This window comes from Mastigoproctus giganteus, chromosome 14 (assembly GCF_048544385.1).
Source record: "Mastigoproctus giganteus isolate SK-2022 chromosome 14, ASM4854438v1, whole genome shotgun sequence".
NCBI lineage: Eukaryota > Metazoa > Arthropoda > Arachnida > Uropygi > Thelyphonidae > Mastigoproctus > Mastigoproctus giganteus.
Genome location: NC_143588.1, coordinates 3,700,433 through 3,728,341, shown reverse-complemented (window position 1 = coordinate 3,728,341; position 27,909 = coordinate 3,700,433). Strand labels below are relative to the sequence as shown.

The 27,909-nt window shown below is 38.3% G+C and overlaps 1 protein-coding gene across 2 annotated transcripts in view; it reads right to left on the bottom strand.

The window, feature by feature from the left end:
- LOC150074953 (CUGBP Elav-like family member 1) overlaps window positions 1–27,909 on the bottom strand; it is an 824,767-nt gene that overhangs the window by 269,939 nt on the left and 526,919 nt on the right. For both annotated transcript variants that reach the window (XM_090388957.1, XM_090388958.1), the window contains exons 10-11: window positions 23,914–24,000; window positions 23,662–23,721 (exon numbers count right to left, since the gene is read on the bottom strand). In XM_090388957.1, the coding sequence (XP_090245083.1) occupies window positions 23,662–23,721; window positions 23,914–24,000 (147 nt within the window). The remainder of the gene's footprint in view (window positions 1–23,661; window positions 23,722–23,913; window positions 24,001–27,909) is intronic.

Here is a 27,909-nt window from a genome sequence, read left to right as displayed (position 1 = left end):
GGCCACAACTTAGGCTCCTGTTTAAATTGAAGATGTTTATTGCCACACTGAGCCAGCCAGATTTAGTTAGCATTAGCATTAGTAGAGGCATTTGATGCAAGAAAGCAAGCTTATGCAGCATCAGCCAAAAAAAAAAAAAAAACCACTTCCACTTCACCCCTCTGTTCGTTCAAAATACCTGTCCAGCTGAGCCTTAAACTTATTTAGGCTATCAACCTCCACCACAAGGGATGGAAGTCTGTTCCACAAACCAACCACCCACTGGCTAAAGGCAAATTTCCACACATCTATCCTACATCTGTCTTTCCTCAATTTGAATTTATGCCCTCTCAGGTGATTTTTCTGAGCTAGAGGAAGAATCCCATCAGCATTGAGCATACTTAAACCATTCAAGGCTTTATACACCTCTATCAGATCACCTTGCTGGTGCCTAGTCTCCAGACACTGTAATTTGCAAAACTTAAGCCTTTCTTCGTAAGAGCACCCCTTTGTTCCATTCACTAATCTTGTTGCCCTTCTCTGTACTCGTTCCAGCAGCTCTACATCCTTCTTGAAATGAGGCCTCCATACCTGTATACAGTACTCTAGGTGTGGCCTGACCATTGCCTTATACAATGGAATAATCACCTCCTTATCCCTGCTGGAAAAATTCCTGTATATCATTGACAATACTCCATGAGCTACTCTTGCAGCCCGTCTGCACTGCTCAGAGAACTTCATATCTGCCTGCACAACCACCCCCAAGTCCCTTTCATTCTCTACCACTGTCAGTGTAGTACCACAGAGTTGATACGTTGCTCTGGGGTTGCTGTTTCCCATGTGTAGTACTTTACATTTGTCAATGTTAAACTTCATTTGCCACCTCTCAGCCCATCTGCTCAACCTTTCCAGATCCTGTTGCAGCAGCATAGTGTCAGTAGTGTCCTTGACAACCCTGCCAACTTTGTATCGTCTGCAAACTTGGACATTAAGCTTGATATACCATCATCAATATCATTTATAAATACAGAAAACAATAATGGACCCAACACTGAGCCCTGAGGGACTCCACTAATAACATTAGTCCACGATGAGCAGTGTCCATTGATTACCACTCTCTGTCTTCTCCCCTCAACCACCCCTTTATTCATAGCAGCAATTTGCCTCCAATGTCACACTGCTCCAATTTGTGTAGCGGTCTTCCATGTGCAACAGCATCAAAAGCCTTTCTAAGATCCAAGTATATAATATCAAAGTTATTCCCTGCATCCAGTTCTTTTGTGACTGCATCATAGTATCAAATCAAGTTGGTCAGGCAAGACTTCCCCTTAACAAAACCATGCTGTGTCTGAGCTATAACTGAAGTCTTGTCTAAATGATCCTGCAGTGCTTCTTTAACTAGTGCCTCCATTAATTTTCCTGGAACAGAAGTTAAGCTCACAGGTCTATAATTACTTGTGTCAGCTTTTGATCCTCCTTTGTGAATTGGGGTCACATTTGCACATTTCCAGTCTATGGGTACCTCCCCTGAGTCCAAGGAAGCTCTCATAATTATGGCTAAGGGTTTGCTTACTTCCTTTGCTGCCTCCTTTAATATAACTGGATAGATCCCATCCACCCCGGGTGCCTTTCTTGTGTTTATCTTCAACAGTTTCTCCTCCACTTTACTCCCAGTTATTTCAAGATTCTGTAGCTTACCGCTAGAGTTGAATACACCTCTGGCATTCCCCTTGCTGAATAACTCCTCATGTGTGAATGTCGATGCAAAATATTCATTTAGTTTGTTAGCTACCTGAGCAGGATCATCAACAGTTGACCCATCAATATCAAGTGGACCAATCTGATTCATCCCCTTCCTTCTAGAGTTTACATAAGTAAAGAACTCTTTGCTGTTTTTCTTTGCATCCCTTGCCAAGGATTTCTCGTAATCTGCCTTCACCTGCCTAATCTCCTTTATAACTTGGTTGCATATCAACTTGTATCTATCATAGGCTTCTGTGTCATGTGTTAATTTGTAAGTATCCCATGCATTTTTCTTCTCTGCCATATGCCTCATTAGTTCATCTGACATCCATTTAGGCCTAAACCTTGAACAATATTTCTTAGTTGGTATGTAAAGCCTAGTAGCTTCCAAGATAAGTTCTTTGAATGCTTCCCATTTTGAATTTGCTGTTGGTAACATCATCAGTTGGTCCCACTGTATAGAAGTTAAATACTGTCTCAGTCCATCATAGTCGCCTTTACAGAAGCAATAACCCTTCCCTTTACCCCTAATGGTAGTTACCTCTTTGAGTAAATCCCACCTCAGCACACTGTGATCATTGCCACCTAGTGGTTCATTTATCTGCAGATTCTTAATGCATGAAGGATCACTGCTGATAATCAAATCAAGAGTATTACTCCCTCTAGTTGCCTCCCGAACATGCTGATGTAGAAAACAATCATCCAATAAATCTACAAAAGCCCTGCTAGTGTGTGAGTAACCAGCCCCCAAATTCCAGTCAATATCTGGGAAATTAAAATCTCCCATTATAAGACTCTCTGATATACTGGCCCACTCTATTTCCCTGTACAGTTCCTTATTATATTCATCAGAGTCATTAGGCCTATAGCACACTCCTACTCTCAATTTTGAACTCCCAATGCTTATGTCACACCAAACTGACTCAACACTGCACTGTCCAGCGATGTCGACTGGCTTCACTTCCTTGGTTTTTATGTGTTTCTTAACTAATAGCATAACCCCTCCCCTCTTCCTATCCTGTCTATCCTTTCTGTAGATGTTGTACTCCCCAAATTGCAGTTCTGCATCCCTTATATCTGTGTGACACCACGTCTCTGATATCCCAACAATATCTGCCTTTGATGTTTTGAGCAATACCTCAAATTCATCAAATTTATTTACTAAACTCCTAGCATTGGTGTACACACAAGTATACCTGCACCTGTTTCTATTCTTAGCTACCCTAACACAACCCGTGTGTTTACTTGTACCGCAATGGCTCCCATGCATCTTGTTTTTCAGGCTTCTGCTCATTCTAATAGAAGCAGTGCAAGAATCTCTTTCACCTCTGCCAGTGGCTACTGTCAATCTATTGGTCTTTGTCTCCCCCCAAGCTAGCAGTTTTCCGACCCACCTAACACTGCCTTGATAGCATCAGCAAATATTCTTGCACCCTTTCTATTTAAGTGTATCCCATCCCTGTAGAAGCAATCTCTCCTGTTAACAAGTACAGTCCAACCATTGCTCTTCCCACACGTTTTTTTATGACTGATTTGTAGTCTGTATATGACACTTGGTATTTAGAAGATCTTGCAGTGATTGGACGTTTAGCAGATTGATCTGAATATTCATTTTCTTTGATGCCTACATGACCTGGTATCCAACAGAAAGTGACTGATTGGTTTACAGCTTGTAACGCAATAATTTGTGATCTGATTTTCTTCAAAACGGGGTGGATCAGAGTAGATCATAATCTGCTTTATGGACAGATTAATCACATGTTCCAGAGCTACTTAATTACCCACAGTTCAGCAGAATAGATGCTACATTCCTTTGGAAGGGACACAGAAGTAGAAAAGATAAAAGAAACTGTCGCTGTGCCTACTGTCGTACTTGTTTTTGAGACATCGGTATATATTTGAAACCACTGAGAATTTTCTGCTGCATGTGCAGCATGTAGTTTCCTGATGGTAAGGTCTGCTGCTTGCTTTTTCCCCCATTGTTGGAATGAGAAATCCTAGACCGGTGTATAATCAGACCACAGAGGGTTGTGTGTGCTCATTTCCTGAAAGACATTACCCAACCCATGTCTAGATTCCAACATTGTGTTAACCGTAGCAACCTTATCCCGATTGGCTTGTTTTCATTGGGTTTGTTTTGATAAAATGTGGTCCATTGGGGCTCAAATAAGTATGGCGAGATAGGATGAAAGGGAAGACTCCGTATTTTTGCTGCATAGTTGAGGAGCAACATTTTCCTCCGAAGATGGAGTGGAGTAGACTCTGTAAAGGGGATGTTCTGAATGCTCCTGAAGCAGTTCTTAGGGCACTGTGATGGATAGTATCTAACCGAATTAGTGCACTTTTCCTGGCAGAGTCATAGATTGGAGCTCCGTAATCAAAGCGAGATCAGATTAATACCAGATATAGCCGAAGCAGTAGAGTGTATCGGTCAGCACCCCAAGTCAATGAAGATAGTACTCTGAGGATATTTAATTTTTTCAAGCAAATGGTTCTCAGGTATGTGATGTGTTGTAAGAAGTTTAATTTATTGTCCAGGATTAGGCCAAGAAATCTGATAATACTGGAAAGAGGTATGGTGAAATTTTTAAGTTGTAGTTCAGGCTCAGGATTGATCTTACGTGTTTTACAGAAATTAATACAGTTAGATTTTTGTGCTGATAAGTGGTAGCCATTGTGAGACATCCACAGCTCAATTTTGTTAATTGAGATCTCAAGCTGTCTCTCAATAGAATTCATAGTTTTTCCTTGGCATGAAATCATGAGGTCATCTGTATAGTGATATAATTCTACTGTGCTTGGAATATCATGGATGATATTGTTTATTCTTATTAAAAATAGCGTAGAACTCAAGATAGATCTATGAGGGACCCCCTCCTCCTGTATATGAATTCTAGAAAGAGCATTTAGATGACTAACCCAAAAGGTTCTTCCCTGGAGAAAGCTCTGAATAAACAAAGGAAGCCTGCCTCGTAGACCAAAGGTGTGAAGATCCTGTAGAATACCGAAATGCCATGTTGTATCAAAGGCCTTTTCTAAATCGGACTTACCATAACAAGGTGGTCATTTCTGACAAAAGCGTTTCTGATGTTTGATTCTGATTTGGTCATCATATCTAATGCAGATATATTTTGTCAAAAGCCATACTGATTTTTATGTAAGATGTTATGTGACTCAAGAAACCAGGTGAGGCGCTTGAGAACCATTTTCTCCAGTGTTTTCCCCAAACAACTAGTTAGGAAATTGGACGATAATTTCCTGGATTAGAGAGGTCTTTTCCTGGTTTAGGGATGGGTAATACAAGTGAATGTCTCCAAGAGCGAGGATAAACATGTTCCTGAAAAATTCTGTTAAAAAATATTAAAAGAATTTGTAAAGCAGTATCATTCAAGTGTTTTAGCATAATATAAAATATACCATCAGGGCTAGCTGCACTATTGGGTACTCTGTTAAGAGCTTCCGTTAACTCGGATATAGTAAAAGGCTGATCATATGGAAGAGACAGACCGGAGTTGAAATTTAACTTATACCTTTCTGCTGCCACTTTAATTTGTTGGAATGGATTTCAGCAGCAAATTCATATAATTAAAATTCATCATATGAATTTGCTGCTGAAATTTTTGCAAAGGCTTCAGCAAAAGCGTTTGCTATGTCTCTGGGGAAAGAGTTTCTGTCCATTACAGATCAATATTGGAGAGGATGACAATGGATATTTGCCATTCAGATGTTGGATTTTCCTCCAGATTAATCTAGTATTGGTGTTTTTGGTGATAGCGGAAGTGAAATGTATCCAGGAATCTTTTTTGGCTTTCCTTCTTATTTGTCGTGCTTTAGCATTTAGTTTCTTATAATTTATAAGGTTAATAATAGTGGGATGCTTGCAGAAAATATTCCAAGCTTTGTTCTTTTCTTTTTTTTGCTCTATTACATTCATCATTACACCAGTAGTTTTTGAACCTGCGTGGATGAGTCAACAACTGAGGAATAGCTTTGTCAGCTGCTGCTAGTATCCGTTTAGTAATATGATCATTAGCTTCATCTATTGACTGGTTCAGAATGAAGTTTTTATCTAAAACTGTACTTAAGGAAAATTTTTTCCAGTTTGCCTTTGTAAATTTCCATCTTCTGCGAGTTCCCGGATAGGTTGGGGTAGTTTGGAATTTACAAGTAATTGGAAGATGATCGCTATTGTGGGGATTATCCAATACTACCCAATATATACTTGGGTACAGAGCAGGGGAGCAGATAGATAGATCTATGGCTGAAGTATTTCCTGTGGGAAATTGAACACGAGTATGTGCACTGGTGTTCAGCAGAGTCAGATTTTGTTTGTCCAGTAATATTTCTATTAGTTGCCCTCCTTTATCCATATGGAGACTTCCCCATAATGGGTTGTGTCCATTGAAGTCATCCATCAAACAAATAGGAGGTGATATCTAGGTAATGAGCTCATCAAAGTCTCTAAGTACATATGTTTGGTTCAGTGGAAGATAAATAGAAACAAGAGATAAAGATATTCCAATTTCTATTCTTACAGCAACAACTTCTAAATTAGTTTTTAAGGGGATTTGTCTAGACGGATACCAAAACCACTACACCTCCATGGGCTGCAGTTCCTGCATTCCTGTCACACCTGCACAAAGTACATTTCTTTATTGAGGGGGGATACTAGTGGAGTTAAATGTTTCCTGTAAACAAATGCCTGCTGGATTGAAATCTCAGATTAGGTTATAAAGTTCATCTGTATTAGTACATAGTCCTCGACAATTCCATTGTAAAATGCACTTCATTATTTAGTTTTAGTGGATGATCCGGTTGCTTTTTATAGGCAGTAGGCTTATTGTGATCTATTTTAATTTTATCTTTTTTAGGAAAGATAGGCCGTCCAGTGTCCATATCTTCTCGGCATAAATTTCTAATATAGGTTCTTGTTGAGTTTTGTCATCTGTATCCATTTCTGCAGTATTAATTTGGGTTTTAGTAGAAGATTCAGCTTTTGCCATCCTGGTCTCACTTTGGGACTTGATGCCACTAGTAGAGGGGATGGAAATTGGAGTATTACAAGTCTGGTCTCTGTTGTTTTGCTTCAAGGATGGCTGAGGAACTGAAAGCTGAGCTCTAGCCCATTCAGCAAGTGATATGTTAGGTGGAACTGAGTCATTGGTTTGTGTAGCAATTGAATGATATTTCTTTGTAACATTTGCATATGTATGTGCAGCAGTATCTTTCAGTATTTGTCATCTCGCTTCCTGATAAGTCACTTTATTTTCAACTTTAAATTTCTGTACTTTTTTCCCAAGTTTCCATAACTCACAATTTTTAGAATATGCAGGATGATCTTCCTTGCAGTTAGGGCAAACTGGAGATGTTGCAGTACAGTCTGTTTGAGTGTGATCCTGGGATCCACATTTTAGGCATATTGTGTTTCCTCGACATGTTGTCTGAGAGTGTCCAAACTTCTGACACTTATAACACCATACTGGATTTGGTATATAGGGGCAGCAGATATGGCAATTTAAATAACCAGCTTTTACAGTATTTGGTAAGTTTGGAGTATTGAATGTGAGTATTACACTATGGGTTAGAATGAGGCTGCAATCCCTACGAGTCTAAATTCTCTTAGCTTGTATGACCTTTTGATCTTTAAACTTCTTGTACAAACTCCTCTTCTGTTACATTCAATAGGTCCCACTCAGAGATAACACCTTTGGAACTATTTAGGGTTGAATGGGGAGATATTTTAACAGGGATACTACCAAACGTTGACATCTTTAACAACAATTCTGAATGTTTCAACTGCGTAGTTTCCACAAGCAAATCTCCTGACTGTAACCTTTTAACCATTTTAGGTGTTCCAGCAGAATTTTTTAGAAATCTCTGTATGATAAATGGAGAGAGTTTTCTCACTGGTTGACTATTTAAGGAATGGATAATCAGAAAAGTTGGATACTCAGGTTGATGATTATCTATTTTTAAGCGTTTATGTTGCGCACTACTTTCATCAGAATTATACGAATCTATGGTATTTGAGCTTGAAGGCTCTAGAGGCTGGATAATTTTCTTTATCCATGTCGGCTCCTTTTTGCTCTGGGGGATTAGCTTTTCCACCCAGGTTACCGTCCCCCGCCACGGGGAGGCAGGAGCAGTGCCGCTTGTGGCCAAGCGTAGGAGTTAGTACGGTTAGTATATACAATAAAGAAAAAGGTACTTTTTCTTTATTGTATATATTTTCTGTTAGACTATACTATTGTATGGTCTAACAGAAAGACTTTTAAACCAAAATAAACAAGGAAAAACTCAGTCGCTCTAGAAAAATCGCCCTATGAATCACAGTAGAAGCACAGAAGATAGCTTGGCCTCAAGATTCGCTTGGCACCTGGGGTGGGTACACATTGATGCAATAGTGACAACCCAGTTATGAAATATAACTCCACAATATGAGAGATACTTGATGGTGTGCATGGTTTAATCTTTGATTAAACCATGAAATACCTTTTAAGATATTTCTTGGCCAAATGCCTCAGAGTATGAAGGAGTTTATTTATGCATGGGTTAATACACACACACATCATTTCTACTACCAGGTTAGTAGAAATGATGAGAGAAAGAAATTATTTTAACTACCAAGGTAGTTAAAATAATTTCTTAAAAAAATTATTTTAACTACTATTGTTTTAAATACATCTCATATTGTGAATACCTTCACAAGTTGCTACTGTATTGCACTACCTCGAATAAGTAATAAATATACTTAATAACTGGGTTGTCACTATTACATCAATGGGAACCCATTCACCCACTGAAGAGGGACTAAAAAGCCTTGAAATGGTGCCGTCTGGGTGATGGTGGTGGTATCTGCCAAGAATAAGTAACAATTCTGACTTCTCGCCAATTTATGTGTAAATTGGCAAGAAGTTGGAATGTTCAGCTCAGTGTGCTGAAAAGAGCTGCAGGTAGACATGATAGGGTGTCAGACATGAGCATGCCAAGGTGGAAGAGTTCTCTTGGTGTCATGATATGCAAATCTTGGAGTAGCTCTTGGAGAGGAATACTGAAAGCATGATTGGCAGTCTGATGGGCATTGTACAAATTTCCCCATCGTGGTTCAAAAATAGATGTCCACATAGAATGGTCTGGCAGGAATTTCGGTTTTAAGGCATACTTTAGAGACGACTGTTTATGTTAAAATGATAATGGTGGTTCATATGCTTTGACATTTTGGATCTGGATAGGAGATATTCAAAATGCTCCAATATGGATAGAGCCCAGCCATCTAAGTTCAATGTTCTGACTTCATATACCTAGGACTCATAATCTAGTTTAGATTGCACAAATGCATGGTAGATGCATCAGTCCACACTCCAAGAAGTATAAGAGAGAGCACAGAGCATATTCAAGCTTCTTGTGCAATTTGTTTGGAGTTGATGGATATATTCTAGAAAGGTCAACTTTTATAGAATATGAGTCCCAAGAATTTTGTTTCTAACACCACTGGAACAGTATTTTGTCCAAGCCTCAAATCAGGTTCAGAATGAAGATTACCCTTACAACAAAAATATATGCAAATGATCTTTTGTGGCGGGAACCTGAACCATTAGCCAGTGTCTAAGAGTTAAGATGATCAGACTTGCTGAAGTTGTCTTTCAATAACCCTCATGTTTCGTGACTGAGAAAATATGCTAAATTCGTCAATGCTGAGGACAATAATTATAGTTGAGAAAGTTGTTCTGTAATGGAATTTACTTTGACAGCAAAAAGCATAACACTTAAAACTGATCGTTGGGGTACTTCCTCCTCTTGGCAAAAGGGTCAAGAAAGAGTTAATCCTACATGAACTTGAAAAGACTGACTGAATAAAAATTTTTTAATAAAAACGGTGAGATGACCTCTAAAACCAAGGCTAAGGCTATATAGGTCTTTTACAATGTCAAATCGTTTAAGTTGTATCATATACTTTTTATATATCAAAGAATACAGACACCAGTTATTCTTGTTTTAGGAAAGCATTCGTTCAGGAGATGTTTCTAGACTAAATAAATGGTAGAGAGTGGACATGTTTTTTCGGAAGATGCATTGCATGCTGCACAGAAGGTCATTTGAATCTAATACAATACCATATAGGACAAGTACCAACCAAAAATTAAGCTTAAAAGATAATGCACAAGTGGATGTTTCAGGATATGTACAAATGAAGAGGAATTCATTGCAGACATAATTGAACCTTCTGAAATTTGTAGTGATGAAGATGAGGAGCCTACTGTTGTTGAACAAGAAGATTCAGTCATTCAATAACAAATCCTATCGTGCTATTTGCTCATCTGGAATCCCAAAAGGCGGGACACTATCAGCAATAATGTTCTCTGAAATCCTCCAACCATTCCTACTAACCCATAAGCATGTAATGGTTTATACGGATGATTTTAAAATTATTACCACCTCAGATTCAAGTCAATCAGCTAACTGTACTGAAGAGCTGATCTGTAAAACCTCCAAGAATTTGCATTGCATCTCAAATCTTTCAATCTCTCAACTCAACCCCTCAAAATCTAGTCACCTCCAAATTTCACTTAAAAAGAGCATCTTTCCAATAACTGCCTCGCTGAATGCACAAATTGTATTTGATCACGAAGACTGGGAATTTTCTATGACTCCAAATTCAACTTCTCTACTAATCTAAACTATCTGTCGAAAAAACGAACAACAGCCATTTGGCTGTTGTTCGTTTTTTCAACATATCCACTCTGCCCATATTATAAAAGAATTCTTCTCCAAAATCATCAAGCCAAAAATTCTTTATGCTTCCCCTGTTTGGGCCGGCATGGCCAATGCAAATTTAAAAAAGATCTCTTCGCTTGAATGCTGGTTTCTTAAATGGACCTTTTTTAAGTCCAGCTATGAACCTGTCTCTTGCTGGTCTTTCATGGTTGACAGTCAAAACTACTCTGATTTTTCACTTTCAATCTGGTACAATAACCTATCTTTCTTTGCAAAACTGTACAATGCAGACATCGAACTGATTGCCTATAAAATGTGAGAACTCATAGCTTGGAGAATTCCTAGAAAAGCAAAAGGATCCAAACCGACACTGGTCCCTCTACTAATCAGACTCCATTTAATCGAAAAGCACTTTCCATTCAACACTCTGTTCATCTTTAATGGATTGAATTTAGATTTTTATTGTTTGGTTTTTAGGAGCATGTGCGGTGGTCATTCTCTAACCTTTCCGCATCCTCCATATTTGGTGGTCACAGGCTCGAACCCCAGTCTAATCAAGAAGCGTGTGCTACGCACTGCTCCTGCCCACCTGGCTATGGAGGCACCTTTGAATTTATACCTGGTCTCGATAGCCCAAAACAAAACTGTCCTGTTACAAGTGGCTTAACTTTCACTAAGGAATTTCAACCGAACTAAAAATAACCACAATGTTACATCTTTCCTCTCCTTTCACCCTAACTTTACAGTTTAGATGTCTGTGGGAGCACATACCTTCCACATATCAGGTAAATCCGGTCTTTATGCATTCATGAACTGCAGTTTTTCTGCATTAGCTATGTGTACTTCTCGAGAATTTAGTGCTAGCCTAGTCACACCAGTTGTATGTACTTAATCTTTACTACGTGTGTCAATAATTTTTGTCTTACTACGAATTATATTACATTCTAAATGTATGTCTTTTTATACTTTACTGTAAGCCCCTATAGATGTTGCATCAGTTGTTCCAGGGAAAGCTCAGCACTGTCATTATATTTCTGTACAGTATAGATGGCACAACTATACACAGTCACGCTGGCCTGTCACTCTGTCCAGATTGCCTCTTGGACAAACCTGCAACTGCTGGCCTGTCTGGATCTGTTGCCTCTCCATGTCGTAGGAACCTGTGACGTGACCAAGAGCTAATAAACGGAATTTAATTAATTAATTAATCAAGAATTTTTTTCAAGCACAGCCTCAACTGCAAAAGTGAAATTACTGCTATTGTGCCTTCATAATTCTTTTTTAAAACATGCTCTACCACTGAAACAGCATGTTTTGACAGATTACACTGGTTAACATATAAAATGTTATGAAAATATCCAATCTTGACTAATTTCGTGCTACTGAACATTAAAATTTGTCTTGTTTTCGTAAAACTTGGCTCTCGGCAAAACGCATGCAACACCGCAGTTTCAGTACCACCACGCTCTTATCACGTGATCGGCAACTATCACCTTGCTCTGCATCATCATGTGAAAGTTGTTATCGCCTCAAATGAGTCTAACTCTGTTGCAGTAATCCTCAAATATGGCCAGGTACTGGGTGATTTGTTCTCAGTTAACGTTTATCCTACTGTGAGAGTCCTACTTTTTGTGTGTGTTATGGAGGTTTAATCATGCATAAGCTTCTGGGGCTATAGTGTGCCTATTCATAGTGAAATGCTAAAAAACAAAATTCAGTTGTAATGACTTAATTTTTATTATAGAGATCTTTCAGAATTTATGATAAGGTCCAATTTTTTTCAGAAAAGAGAAAAATTCATTGATATTTACTTCATCACCAATAATATGCTTTAATGTCATCGGTTCTTGTAGATTTGTCATGGAACTACAGGAAGGATGTTCTGTCCTGTTGATACTGTGGACAGTCAGTTAGGATATGTTTCACTGATAAATGTGCTGAACAGTGTGGACACTGAGGAGGATCCTCTCCTGTGAGTAGATGGAAGCGAGTCAGATTCGCATGTCCTATTCGTGCCAGTACCACTTTACCACTTCTTCTCTTTGCACTATTTTGGTATTAGAGTGCCAAAACTTTGGGTCCTGTTTCAACCGGTAGAGTTTATTATTGGTTTGTGTGTGCAATAGATTTTTCCACTGCTTGAGACATGCTGTTTAGATGATGTGATTGTATTCAGTAGTGATGATGAAGAGGTGGAAGAAATGTACACCGAAATTGAGTCTTCTAGATGAGCAGAAAACCCACTACACTATTATTATGGGAGATTTCAATGCTAAGGTTGGAAAAAGACAAAACAGCGCAGAAAGGAGAACTATATAAAATTTTGGAATTGGTGAAAGAAATGAAAGAGGTGAAAGACTTGTGGAATTTGCAGAATCTCAAGGACTGTCAGTAATGAACACTTTTTTCAAGAAAAGGGTGAACAGAAAGTGGACATGGAAGAGTCCAAATGGATTAACAACTAATGAAATCGACTTCATCCTCACTAACAGAAGATATATCGTGAATGATGTTACTGTCCTGAATAAGGTAAATGTTGGAAGTGATCACAGAATGGTAAGATGCACACTTGATATAGATGTAGGAAAGGAAAGGAAAAAACTGACTCGAGTAAATAATACGAAGGTCTTTGAGATAACAGAAGAGGAGAAAAAGCAGTATGTACTGGAACTTAAGAACAAGTTTGAGCTTCTGCAGACTGCTCAGGACCAAGATATTGACGAGGAATATTACAACTTTCTGAAAGTGATAAAGCCCAAGAAACCTATAGGAAAAAAGAAATCCAAAGAAGTAAAAATTAGTCAAGAAACACTTGTCATGATGAACCAAAGATGACAAATGAAAAGCAAGAAAAACACTGACAGGGAGAAAACTGAGTATACTGAGTTATGCAAAGCCATTAGAAAGAGACTCAGAGAGGACATAAGAAGATTTAACACAAGAAAAGTAGAACAAGCATTAAGGGAAAACAAAGGATTTAAATCAGCAGCCATGATCAGTAATACAGAAAGACAAATGGTACTGAAACTGAAGAATAGCGATGGTGTACTTAAAAACAGCAGAAGGCATAATTCAAATAGCAGAAGGCTACTATAGAGAATTATACAAGGAGCAGGGGAATGATGCCAGCAGTGGGGAAGATGGATTGCAAAGTAGCAACACATACGACATACCCGATATTCTTCCTGATGAGGTAGAACATGCATTGAGAAAAATGAAGAATCAGAAAGCCCCGGGGGAAGATGAAGTTACTGTAGAGTTGTTAAAATTGGGAGGAAGAGACATAACACAAAAACTGGCAAGGCTCTTCACAAAGTGCATTAGAAAAGGTGTGATGCCTAAGCAGTGGAATAATGCAATCATAGTTTTGTTGCATAAGAAAGGAGATAAATCAGAAATTAGAAATTATAGACCAATTAGCTTGTTATCCCACATCTACAAGTTGTTCACAAGGGTTATTACTAACAGATTAGAAAGAATACTTGATGAGAATGAACCGAAAGAGCAAGCTGGCTTTAGGACAGGATTCTCAACTATGGATCACCTTCCCGTAATATCACAGCTAATGGAGAACGCAAATGAGTATAAAACACCATTATGTCTGGCATTTGTGGATTATGAAAAGGCATTTGACTCCATACAGCATAAGGCAATGTTTTGGGCACTGGAAAGACAAGGCATTGATACCCCATATATTATGATTTTGAAGAAAATATATGAGAGTGCTACCTCCTTTATTAGACTAGCCAAAGACAGTAGGAAATTTAAAATTGAGAAAGGACTTTGACAAGGAGACACAATATCTCCGAAGCTGTTTACTGCTGCCCTTGAGGAAGCTTTCAGAAGATTAGACTGGTCGCAGAAAGGAGTCAATGTGAACGGAGAGTACCTAAACCATTTATGATTTGCAGATGACATTGTGGTCATAAGCCACGATCCCAAAGAATTAGAGGAAAATCTTAATCAGTTATGCACAGCTAGTAAGGATTTTGGACTAAAGATGAATATGGCTAAAACAAAAGTAATGATGAACAAGTATGCCACAGAAAGGGAAATAATGATTGAAGGAGCAGTAATTGAAAAGGTGGAGTCATATACTTAACTGGGACAAGTTATTAGCTGTAATAATGATAAATGGCTGGAAGTGAAGAGAAGAATAAATTTTGGATGGATAGCATTCAGGAAATATAGTCACATACTGAAGAGCAATATCCCAGTTTGTCTGAAACGTAAAATAATGAACTAATGTATACTCCCCACCATGACTTATGGAAGTGAAACTTGGGCACTCACCAAAAGAATGGAAGAGAAGCTGAGAACTACACAGCAAAGAATGGAACGAATCATATTGGGAATCAGACTGTTAGATAAGAAGAGAAACACATGGATTAGGCAGCAAACTCAAGTAAAGGACATTTTTATCAAAACTAAAGAACTAAAATGGTCTTGGGCAGGACACATAGCTCGAAGACATGATGACAGATGGACTAAGAAAATAACAGAATGGTATCCAAGAGGAGCTAGAAGAAAACCTGGAAGACAAAGGCGGAGATGGATAGATGAAATTCATGAGTTTGTGGGTAGTAAATGGATGGCCAGTGCTCAAAACAGAAGGAACTGGAAAGTTGCTGGAGAGGCCTTCATCCTGCAGTGGATTGAAAATGGCTGATGATGATGTAGTCAGTGGCTGGAACGTGGACGGAGGTTAAATCAAAAGTTGGTGGATTTTTAGCAGTTTTGTCAGCAAGTTTGTTCTTCTTTATCCCCGAATGTGCTGGGATCCAGAAAAAGGTCACTGATTGGTGACGTTCTGCAATTTGCAATAGTAGACTTCTCATTTGATTTAATACAGGGTGAACATTGTAGGAGGAACTTTGCATTGCTGTAATTTAGCTGAGTGAGTCCGTATACTATGTATTTTACAGAAGGGTAGTGATTCAGGTTTTCTAAGGCTAATTATATTGCATGGAGTTCTGCTGCGGTTGTTGTGGGTTTTTTGGCACAAGGCCCTCCTGGGCCATATTGTTCCTTTTCATTATTAACTTATGACCGAGTCTTTAATATTATAGTTATCAGAGACGATTATATATATATTTATGCTTTTCAAGTATTTAAACAGTGCTTCAAAATTTGCATTATTGCCAAGTATGTGCAGTAAAATTATAAAGGTTCCTGCAAATTGGATAGAGAATAAAAACTAGATTTCTGGTTACTTGAGTATTTAAGCATTGTTAGCTGGATCTGACAGAAGGGACATTGAGGTGGGTTTTCTCCCATAAGCAAGAACAGATGAATTGTATAAGAGTGACTAATATGGAGTTTTGCCTGCTTTTTCTGAAACTAGTCCACTGAAGTTCCTTTTTTAAGCTGGAATAATTTATTATTCAATTGTGTTTGCCACAGTTCAGACCATTGAAGCCCACATGCTGTTTTAACAGCGGATTTATAATCAGTGCATGGGACTTTCAGATGGTGGAATGATCCACTGTTAGGATGTTTAGCAGCATAATCTGCACTTTCATTACCTGGGAAGGCGACATGCCCAAGGATCCAGCAGAAGGTGACAAACTGGTTGGATGTTTGATATTGGTATAATTGAGACCATATCTGTTTAGAATGGAATGTTGAGAAGTAGTAGTAGATTGAATGGCAGTGACGGCACTTAAGGAGTCTGTGTTATAAAAGCTTGCTTGAATTGCTGCTTAGTTATATTATCTAGAGCTAGTTTTATTGCATACAATTCTGTGGTATAGATACTGCATTCCATAGGAAGATACACAGCTATTGAAAAAGCAGAACAAATTGCTGCAGCACCTACAGCTTTATCTGTTTTGGAGCCATCTGTATAAATATGAAATTTCTCTGAGTTTTCTAAGGCATGGACTTCATGCAGCTACTGAAAGTTGTTGTTTGGCAGGGAGCCTTTTCTCCATCTCAAAAATAAATTATCACAAAGAGGCGAGTATTGAACCCAAGGATGCTCAGGAGGAGCAACATCTTCAAGGATATGCTGGAAGTTAATATTCTAACTAAGCATCAGTTCTTGCAATGTAATACCCATAGGGCGGTTTTCATTAGGTTTATTACGGTATAGCATCACATACTGAGGGTCAAACAGGTATTCCCAGGTAGGATGAGATGGAATACTTTTAATTTTTGCAGCATAGCTACATAGTAAGGATTTTCATCTGAGGTGCAATGGGGGTTCATTTGCCTCAATATACAGGCTGTGGACTGGAGATGTTCTGAAGGCTCCAGTGGCTATCCTTAGGGCACTATGTTGAATAGTATTCAGAAGTAACAAGGAACTGTTTCTTGTGGAGTCATAGACAGGTGATCTGTAATCTAAGCAGGACAGGATTAAAATTTTATAAAGATTTGAGAGGGAGTGTCTATCAGCACCCCAGGAGTTAGAGAAGACAGCTCTTAAGATATTTTTATTTTCTTTAGGCAGGCCGTTCTAAGGTAGGCTATGTGACTGGAAAAATTAAGTTTACTGTCTAGATATAAACCCAATAAACGAAAATTATTGGTAAGAGGAATCAGGTTGTTTTTTAATTATATTTCAGGATCTGGATGTAATTTTCATATTTTACAGAAATGAATTGCAGTCAATTTATTTTCTGCTAAGGAATAGCTATTCCATTGCACCCATGATTCTATTCTGGCTATGGATAGTTGAAGTTGCCTTTCAATAGAATTCATAGTTTGTGACTGATAAGAGATAATAAGGTCATCAGCAAACATGTATGATTTAACTGTTTTTGGTATGTCTCGTGTCATATTTGTAATTCTTATTGTGAATAGTGTTGCACTCAGGATGGAACCCTGCAGTACATGCTTCTCTTGTTCAAACGATTTGGATACACTGTTCCTATATCTGACCTGAAACATTCTGTGGTGTAGGAAGTTTTGTATAAATTGGGGTAACTGCCCCCTCAGACCAAAAGAATGAAAGTCCATATCACCAAGTGGTATCAAAGGCTTTCTCAATATTGAAATTGACCATAACCAGATGTTGTCTCCTTATGAAAGCATTGCAGATGTTTGCTTCTGCTTTAATCATCACATCTAAGGTTGTTTTTCTGAAATCCATAGTGGTTTCGGTTTAGCAGACAGCTTGTTTCCAGAAGGCATGTTAGCCACCGGTGAACCATTTTTTCTAAGACTTTGCCTAAACAGCTAGTCAGTGATATCGGCCTGTAATTATGTGATATGGTATGATCCTTACCTGGCTTCAGAAAAGCCAGTACAATTGAGTGACTCCGTGAGTGTGGATAAGTATTTTCTAAATATATCAGTTGTAGGATTTCAACAGGGAACTTATTGCTTTGTTATTTAACTTTTTTAACATTATATAGCATACTCCATCCAGACTGGCAGCAGTACTTGAGGTTTTATTGAGACTCCAAAAGTTCCTGTAGAGTGAATGGCTGATAGTATGTGTGAGATACATTACTTTATTTTAAAAGTTTATTTTATGTTGTCTGGAGATGCCTTAATTTTTAGGAAGGTTTGGCTGTATGTGGACACTGCCGATAAACTGGCAAATGGCTCAGCTAATGTGCTTGCTATTTCTGTTGGAGTGGACACTTCCTGCTCTTTCCAGTTTAGAATTGAGGCTGGAGACTGCACGTGTTTACCGTTAAGTGCTTGGATTTTCTTCCAGATGAGTCTGTTGTCCGTGTCCTTGTTTATGGTGGAAGCAAAACTTCCACCATAAACAAGGATATGATCACTGAATTATGATCACCCCTATGAAAACTGAATGCGACCAGTTGACCATGTGAGGTACGAGAGTGCAGAGTTAGTCGACCTATGTAGCATAGATAAGGTGTCAGTGGTTCAGTAGGTAGAAAAATTCTAAGCATGATGAGCAGAAAGAAGAACAGGCATCTTTCTTTGCTTTTCTTCTTATTTGGTGGAATTTGGCCTTAAGTCTTTTAAAGCTAATAAGATTAGCAGTTGTAGGGAATTTGCAAAACAAATTCCAAGCTTGATTTTTTGTCTGTTTAGCATGTGTGCATTCCTGATTCCACAAGTAACTGCTGTGTTTGCATTCCCAGGCAAAAATTTAGGTACTGAAGAATTTTCAGCTTGTAATATCTGATTTGTTATATTATTGGTGATACTATCTATGGCTGGGACTGGATATCTCATCATCAAACTGGATTAGGGAGGCATCTTCACGCCAGTTTGCCTTATGCAATTTCAAAGTGGATGGCTGCAACGGAGACAAGTTTACTTGTATTTGAATATTGCAAAGAATCAGTAGATTATCACTGTTTAGTGATCAAGAACTGACACTCTGTACTGGCATACATGGAGGGAGAACAGATTGAAAGGTCTATTGCAGTCATGGATCCTGTAGAAAAATGGACATAGATGGGTTTCATCATCATCATCATCAGCCATTTTCAATCCACTGCAGGATGAAGGCCTCTCCAGCAACTTTCCAGTTCCTTCTGTTTTGAGCACTGGCCATCCATTTACTACCCAAAAACTCATGAATTTCATCTATCCATCTCCGTCGTTGTCTTCCAGGTTTTCTTCTAGCTCCTCTTGGTTACCATTCTGTTATTTTCTTAGTCCATTTGTCATCATGTCTTCGAGCTATGTGTCCTGCCCAAGACCATTTTAGTTCTTTAATTTTGATAAGAATGTCCTTTACTTGAGTTTGCTGCCTAATCCATGTGTTCCTCTTCTTATCTAACAGTCTTCTTATCTGTCTAACTAGGTGGGTTTACCAGTGTTTAAAAGAGTAAGCAATTCTATTATCAATCAGCAGAACCCAGTAAGCAGAACAGAGATGGCAGCTGATCTACTAGGTTTTCTAAGTCATCTGAGGAGAAAAGGAAATTAGGAGGGAGATATACACTAAGTGATCACTGAATTATGATCACCCCTATGAAAACTGAATGCGACCAGTTGACCATGTGAGGTACGAGAGTGCAGAGTTAGTCGACCTATGTAGCATAGATAAGGTGTCAGTGGTTCAGTAGGTAGAAAAATTCTAAGCATGATGAGCAGAAAGAAGGATTTATCGGACTTTGATAAAGGACAGATTGTGGGTGCTCGATGAGCTGGTGCTTCAATTTCCCAAATGGCTGAACTGGTGGGGTGTTTGAGAGCCGCTATAGTTAAAGTGTATCAGAACTGGTGTCAAAATGGTCAAACAATGACCTGATGGCAAAACTGTAAAGGTCAGCGAAAGGTTAATGTCAGAGGTGAGCACCGGGTCCGATGACTCGTACAGATGAACAAGATGCAGCACTGTTCAAGAGTTGACTACCCAATACAACATGAGCCAACCCGGAACAATATCTGGCATGACCATGCATTGCACGCATGAGCTATACCAGCAGACAATCCCTACGGCATCCTCTCCTAACCAAGGTTCATCGGCGTAAATGACTTGCCTGGTGCAAAGAGCATGCAAGTTGGACGTTAGAAGACTGGAAGAAGGTGTGCTGGTCGGATGAGTCACATTATTTACTCCACACCGTGAATGGTCATGTATGGATTTGATGTCAAAAACAGGTCCACTATTGTCAACTGCTTGCTGACTGTGTACACCCTGCTATGTTAAACTTTTTCCTGAATGGCAATGGTGTCTTCCAAGATGACAATGCGGCGACATCGGGCACTTGTGCAGGAATGGTTTGAGGAACACAGTTCTGACTTCCAACATATCGATTGGCCTCCGAACTCCTCTGATATCAATCCCATAGAGCATTTGTGGGACACTATGGAAAGGTATATCAGGCATCTGGATACACCAATCATCTGCATACCTACATTGCTGACCACATTACACACACAGCTTGGTTGGCCATACCTCCCGAACGCTTCTGATATCTTGTTTAAACAATGCCATGTCGGATAGCTGCTGTACTGAGGGCAAAAGGAGGCCCTACGAAGTATTAGGTAGGTGGTCATAATTCAGTGATCACTCAGTGTATAGAAGCTATTGTAATGGTGATACCAATTACAACATGCACTGTCACTATTTCCAAAGGAGTCTGAAGAGAAACATGTTTGGATGGAATGTTATTTCTAACAATAACTGCCACCCCTCCATGAGTGGCGTGTCAATACTGCTATCTCATCTAAAGATGGTATAATTTTTAACGAAAGGACACACTCGTGAATTTAAGAGCTTTTCCTGTAAGGTTGTGCCAGCTGGTTCATACCAATTCATTAGATCCTGCAAATCGTCTTTTTTGTTCCGAAAGACTGCAATTCTATTGAAGGATTTTTTCCATTATGTGGTTTTATGTGTTGTTTTGACAGTCGGTTCTGACAGTTTTTTAGTTGTAGCTTGCTTGTATCAATCTATTTTTGTTTTGTCTTTCTTAGGAAAGATAGGGCAGGTCACATCCATCTCATCAGTTGATGTAATTCTAAAATGCCATCTTCTGAGTCATGATGTTCATCGATGTCCATTCTGGTGGTGGGTGATGATTGCGGTTTCATGGTTTCTGTCACTTTTAGTTTTATTTATGAATTTTTTTCAATTGCTTCCATAATTCATGTGTTTTTAAGAAAGCTGGGTGGTTACCCTTACAATTTGGGCAATGTGGAGTGGTAGTGGCAAAATCAGATTGGTTATTTGAGGACATATTGCCTCACCTCGACATGCAGTCTGGAAGTATCCATATTTTTGGCATTTGAAGCACCTGATGGGATTCAAAATGTATGGTTGGACACTGCAATGTAGGTATCCTGCTTTTACAGATGTTGGTAAGTTAGGAGTGCTAAAAGTAAGAATTACTCCTTGTTGGAACCAGAGTACCATCTGTTCGAGTCATGATTCTCCTTGCTTGGATGACTTTTTGATCATGTAATTCTTGGACAATTTCTTCTTCTGATACAAATATTAAGTCCCATTCTGCTATTACTCCCTTAGAGGTGTTTAAGGTGACATGGGGAGTAACTTTTATTGGGTGTCCTCCAAAGGTTGTGAGCTTTAATAGCTTCACAGTATGTTGAGTAGTCTCTATTAGAAGGTTGCCTGACTGAAGTCACCTTACTGATTTAGGTGGACTGATTTAGGCAGACTCAATACATTTCTGGAGTAGAAAGGGTGATAATTTGCACAGAGGCTGATCTGATAAAGAGTGCAAGGTGAGGAAGGCTGGTATCTCCTCTTTATGTGTTGTTTTCAACCTCTTGGGTTGAGAATAGTCATTTTCTGTGTCATTTCATCTGTTGTCTCTATTGTTCTCCCAACTCCACTAATACCTTGGAGCTCTTTGACTTCCTCTGTTTGCAACTTGACTTTCTCCAGTCCAACTTTCCTAACAGTGAGATAATTTTATTTGGTGATTTCAAAGTTAATAACTCCAGCTGGCTTCATTTATCTAGTCACACCGACCCAGCTGGTTGAGATGCTGAGGCTTTGCCAATGTCTAATGACCTTGCACAGATTGTTCATTTACCTACAAGAATACCAGACAATCCTAACTGTACAGCCAACACGCTTGATCTTTTTCTCACAAACAACACTTCTTAGTACACGGTCAAAGTGAGTGGTCCTTTAGGTACCTCAGATCACAACTTGGTGATTGTCTCTTCTCCAATGGAACATTTATCTCATGACCATACATAACCTAACCACACATGAGTTGGAAGAAAAATAGGATGACCTGCAAGATTTCTTTTCTTCTTTTCCTTGGTCAGACTACTGTTTCAAAACTTCTGATGACAACAATTGCTCAGATGTCTAGTTTGGACTGATTAATGACTGCTGTTCAAGAGAAGAATGTTGCATATCGTAATTGGCTTGTTTCCAGTTCTTCAGTTTCATTTTCTGCCTACACCAAAGCTCGCAACAATTGTAAAGCAGTCATTAATCAGTCCAAACTAGACATTTTATTGTATTGACTGACCAAATTGGTAAATAGTGCCAGGTCTACTTCAAGATAAGTTGAGGAATCTGAAACAACTGAATCTAACTTATTAATATAATCATGTTTATCGAGTATTACAACTGTATCTCCTTTATCTGCTCTCTGTATAATAATGTCTTTATTTTCGCGAAGTTAACGTAAAGCTGAACTGTCAGGTGTATTCAATTTAGGAAATCGCATTTCTTTTATGTTATTCACCACTTGGTTAACTTGTTGAATAAATAAATCTTTTTGTGGAACATTACGAAGTCCAAATTCAATATCAATTACTTACGCATGTTTTTTAGGTAGTTTTTGAGGTGGTAAATTATAATTTAATCCTTTGGATAAAAGTGAAATCTGGTCCTGTGTTAGCGTATACCAGGAAAGATTTTTAACCTGTTGATATGTCAGTTTGTTGAATGTAGAGCGAGGGGGTGTTTTCGAACTAGATGACTTTTTCTGTGGTAGCACGTTGTGTGTATGCCAGGGGGGTCATCACCCAACTCATATGTACTTGGTCGCAAGCCCGTGACAATGCGTTAGAATTTGCATGAACGTGTTTTGATCCCCCCCCGATAATGTATTCAACTTGTCAACATGTCTGTTTTTTTTATTTCTGCAGCCTGTGCTTCATGTCACAAATCTATGGAGGTCTTCAATACAGACAAATCGTTAGGATGCAGATAATTTTTTAATTGGTGTGAAGTTTTCTAACCTGGCCGCAAATCTGTGGAGGTCTTCAATACAAGACCAATCATTAGGACGCAGATAATTTTTTAATTTTTCGCGAGGTTTCCTCACCTGAGCGCAAATCTATGGAGGTCTTCAACATAGACCAATCGTTAGGATGCAGATAATTTTTTAATATGTCATGAAGTTTCTTAAAAAGGAAACTTCCTGGGAAAGGTATTTTTGTTTATTAGAATAATGAGATCTTAAGGCAAGTTTAACTATATTACACGATGTTGGTAAGTGCTAGTTGCTTTATGCCCGAAATTTTATGATTTAAATTGACCCTGGCAAACTTCGGAACAATGTTGTTTTGAAGGCAATATTTTAGAATAGAAATATGGTAAATTTGGGCCGAGTATCTTAGTGTTAATCTAATGTAATTTTGCACAAAGCTGTTCAAAAAATCCCCCATAATTGTGTGTATCGATAGGTATGTAGAACATATTGAGCATGACAGCTCTGGTTCATACTATTATATTTTATATAATACTGCACTGGCATATATTTTAAAAAATGCAATCCATAAGTAGTGACTACTTTTCATATTTAATTCGAATAGCTCTAATTAACTATTCATAATGTTCATTAATATTCTTACCAGGACTATTCGCTAAGTTAGCTAAGGCTGCAAGGCTCTGTAAGTTCGCTGTGTTTATATCTGCAAGAGTTGAAATTTGAAAAAAGAAATTAAGTGAGTATTTGATAACCAGGAAAATATTTATGTCAATAAAGAAACAGAAGATTAAAAAAATAATGAGAAAAGATTTTAAATTATAATTTGAAGAAAAATGTGTTAAGTATAGCAAATAATCGTAAATGATATAAAGTGAAAAATATGCCTCAACTTTACCTGCAGTGTTATTTCCAATGCTAGGAAGAGAAAGGCCAGTTGCAATTCCTTGTCCACTTAAGCCCTGAAGGCTCAAAGAGTTTAATCCTAAATAAAAAATTTTTTAATTAATTCCTCTTTATTATTATTATTATTATTCTTAGCTATATGGTGCAAGGAAGCCTGAGGCTTATGCTGCACCAGCCAAAAAAAAAAAAAAATTTCCCAAGTTACCCTGAGAGAGAAGAGAGAGAGACAGTGGCAGAAAGGAATCACCAAGAAAGAGAAGAATGATGATATCCGGCTCAGGACCCTGGGTGTGCCAAGCCCATACTAACCAGATGTGAGCCCCCGGGGTTAAATCATAATCAATGGCATCCATGCTGCTGGACATCCTAAATCGACAAAATAACTCTTTGAAATGCGCTTAGAAAGCCTCTGTTGAGATAGCATGTGCAATTAACAGAACATATGAAAGTAATGTTGTCTATTTCAAACCTTACACAAGAAATATAATTTTAATTACAATGATTTTTATAAGGAAAGGCATAAGCATGGTTCTAGTGGAAAAGTGATTTCAAGAACTGCTGGGAGTTATCATGGAGCAAGTAAATACATGGGCTGTGTTAGGGAAACCAATAGTAAGAACAGGTGTATGCATAGTTTCATGTATACCAATGCTAGTGGAGTATAGTAAATAAATTTGAAGAATCTGAAGTGCTGCTCAAGACCTCAAAGGTGGATATTGTTGGCATATCAAAGACACGGTGTCACACAGATATAAGGAATGCAGAATTTGTATTTGGGGTTTTGAATTTCAAATTCTGTACAGTGAAATTTGAATTTCACTGTACAGAGAAATAGAGTGGGCCAGTAAATCAGAATGTCTTATAACTGAGGATTTTAACTTTCCAGATATTAACTGGAACTTGTGGATTGGTCAATCACACACTATCAAGACTTCTGTGGATTTATTGGATGACTGCATTCTACAGCTGTTTTTTTTTTTAAATATCTATTTGAGAGGCAACCAAAGAGAGTAATATTCTTGTTTGTTTGTTATTTGGTTTTTAGGAGCATTAGCAACTAAGGCCATATTGCTCCAGGGATATGCGGTGGTCATTCCCTGACCTTTCTGCATCCTCTGTATTTGGTGGTCACGGGCTCGAACCCCGGGATAATCAGGAAGCGTGTGCTACGCATTGCTGCTCCTGCCCACCTGGCTATGGAGGCACCAGTAATTCTTATTCATGTAATAAGAATATGCAGATAAAGGAACCACTAGGTGTCAGTGATCACAGTGTATTGATGTGGGATTTACTTAAAGATTTAACTACTATAAGGGGTAAAGAGAATGTTTATTGGTTCATATATAAAAGGATGAGCTTTTAAAGTGGAGTGTGGAATAAAGAATTCCATTCCTACAAGAATAATTTCACTGACAGAATTTGAGCAAATTTTGACATTAGAAGTTTTGAAACAGTAATCCGACCAAGGAAAAGAAGAAAAGAAATCATGCATTGAAATCACCATTTTCCTTCCAACTCATGTATGGTTAGATTATGTATGGCCATGAGATAAAGGTTCCATTGGAGAAGAGACAATTACCAAGTTGTGATCTGAGGTGCCTAAAGGAGCACTCAATTCGACTGTGTATTTGGAACGGTTGTTTGTGAGAAAAAGATCAAGTGTGTTGGCTGTATGGTTAGGATTGTCCGGTATTCTGGTAGGTAAATGAACAATATGTGCAAGGTCATTAGTAATTGCAAAAGTCTCAGCATCTCGATCAGCTGGGCCTGTGTGACTAGAAACAGAAGCAAGCTGGAGCTGCGAACATTGAAATCACCAAGGAAAACTATCTCACTATTAGGAAAGTTGAAAGGAGAGCAAGTCAAAGAGTTTCAAGTGATTAGTGGAGTTGAGAGAACTGTAAAGAACAGGCTAATTTGGGAGAACAGTAGAGACAACAGATGAATTTAACAGAATGAGGTAGAAAGATTTTAAGCCAGAGAAGGTTGAAAAGAAGAGATTCCAAACTACCAAGTCTCTGACAGGGTATATCAGAATGGACATATGCACAAGTACCAACTTTGAGGCGAAAGGAATCATACAGCAAATAATTTGGGCATCTGAGATAAGCAGTAGTTGATTCAACTGGTAACTGAGATTCTGTCAGAAAAAGTACATGGGGTTTGGCAGACTGCAAGTGGAAATGGACATCGCTGAGAGTAGAACTGAGACCACGTATATTTGTGAAATGAACTAGGAAGTGTTTGGGAGGTTTAGATCTTTTCAAAGATAAGCTTACACTATTAGTTTGACGATTCATGGTGTATTCAATAATAAGGAAAAGTTGGCGTGCATGCTGTAAGAAGTATTGAAATTTTTGGATATGGTGTACACATGGTAAGAATATACATAGGTCCTTGATATAACGTGGCCTCGACAATGCCCCCTGCATACACACTATTCAGACTCCCTCCAGTCACTATCTGGCAGAATAGAGGTAACAAGATCGTATATTAGCTGATCCAGAAGCCTCCTGGGGAGTTACCAATAGGTTCGATCCAGTGTACTAACTAACGGCCGGCCTGTGAACATCGTTTTAGAGCTGTACCCTCGAAATGTAAGGAAGTTTGGATCCTGCCATGGTGTTCATAATAACCTCAAAAGACATCAATCATACTGCACGATGGAAGAGATGGGGAAGGGTTGACTGGAACTTAACTTTGGCGACTAAACTTGGGTTCTACCACTTCAAGCCTCCAATAAGCAAAGTGGTGGTATTGCACCAGTTGATGACAGTCATCTACCACCAAGTATTGTCTAGTAACACAGAGGGGCGGCATTCTTCCGTGTGGTGTGGCACACACACGGCATGAAGGAATGTGTGTGTGTGTGTGTGTGTGGGCGCGTGCACGCCACACCACATGGAGAAATGTCTTAGAAACATCTGTATTTGTTTAAGAAATTAAAGACAGTTTTTAAGAGCTTAGATTTTTACTGTTTTCCATTTCAAATTACCTGCATACCTTAATGTTTTAAAGAATCAATTTTTACAAAGAAATGTTTCTTTAAAACATATAGATTAATCATGTTAGGTTATACATTTTAAATGTTAGATGTTATGTTGCAAACCAACACCTTTATCACTTATTCAATATATGTGATATACCAACTGGTATATTCTATCAGTATCGAATATTGTACAATGCTGATATTTATGACAGTGGTTTTTCTCTTAGAAACTTAAAATCTGTATATAATGTTTCTAAATGGACTACTAAGAACATTCAATATGAGATTATTATTAAAAAAACAAAAAAGGTTGCAGAAATCTGCCAGAGCAAAAATGAATTTTAAATTGGAGGGCAATAATCATTTATGTGACTAATGTTGTTATGAAAAGCCACAAGACTGCTGAATGTTAAGAGCCTCTTAACATTCAGCAGTCATGTGGCATATTATTAGCATTTTGCATTCATAATGCCATTGCAGTAATGGCATATTATTAGCATTTTGCATTCAGAGTCTCTTATTTCATAAGAGCCTCTGAATGCAAAATGCTAATAATAAGCCATTACTAGATATCAAGTTGTGGGCTGTACACCACTTCTTCAATATTATAAAGAAATTTCAAATTAGACTGATGAAATACCAGAAATGCAGTACCTCATAAAAAGTTGCCTTGGAGTTAGAGTCCAAGTCAGTGAACAAAAATGAGCACATCTAAGCAAGAAATAGAAAATGGTGGGAGAAATATTATTATTATTAGCCATATGGTCCAAGGAAGCCTTAGGGTTATGCTGCACCAGCCAAAAAAAAAATTTAAGTTACCCTGAGAGAGAGAGAGAGAGAGAGAGAGAGAGAAATAGAAAGGAATCACCAAGAAAGAGAAGAATGATGATATCCAGCTAAGAACCTTGGGTGTGTCAGGCTAATACTCATCAGTTGTGAGCCCCTGGGGATTATTGGGAACATTGGATTGATATTTAGAAATAATAATAACTTATTTAA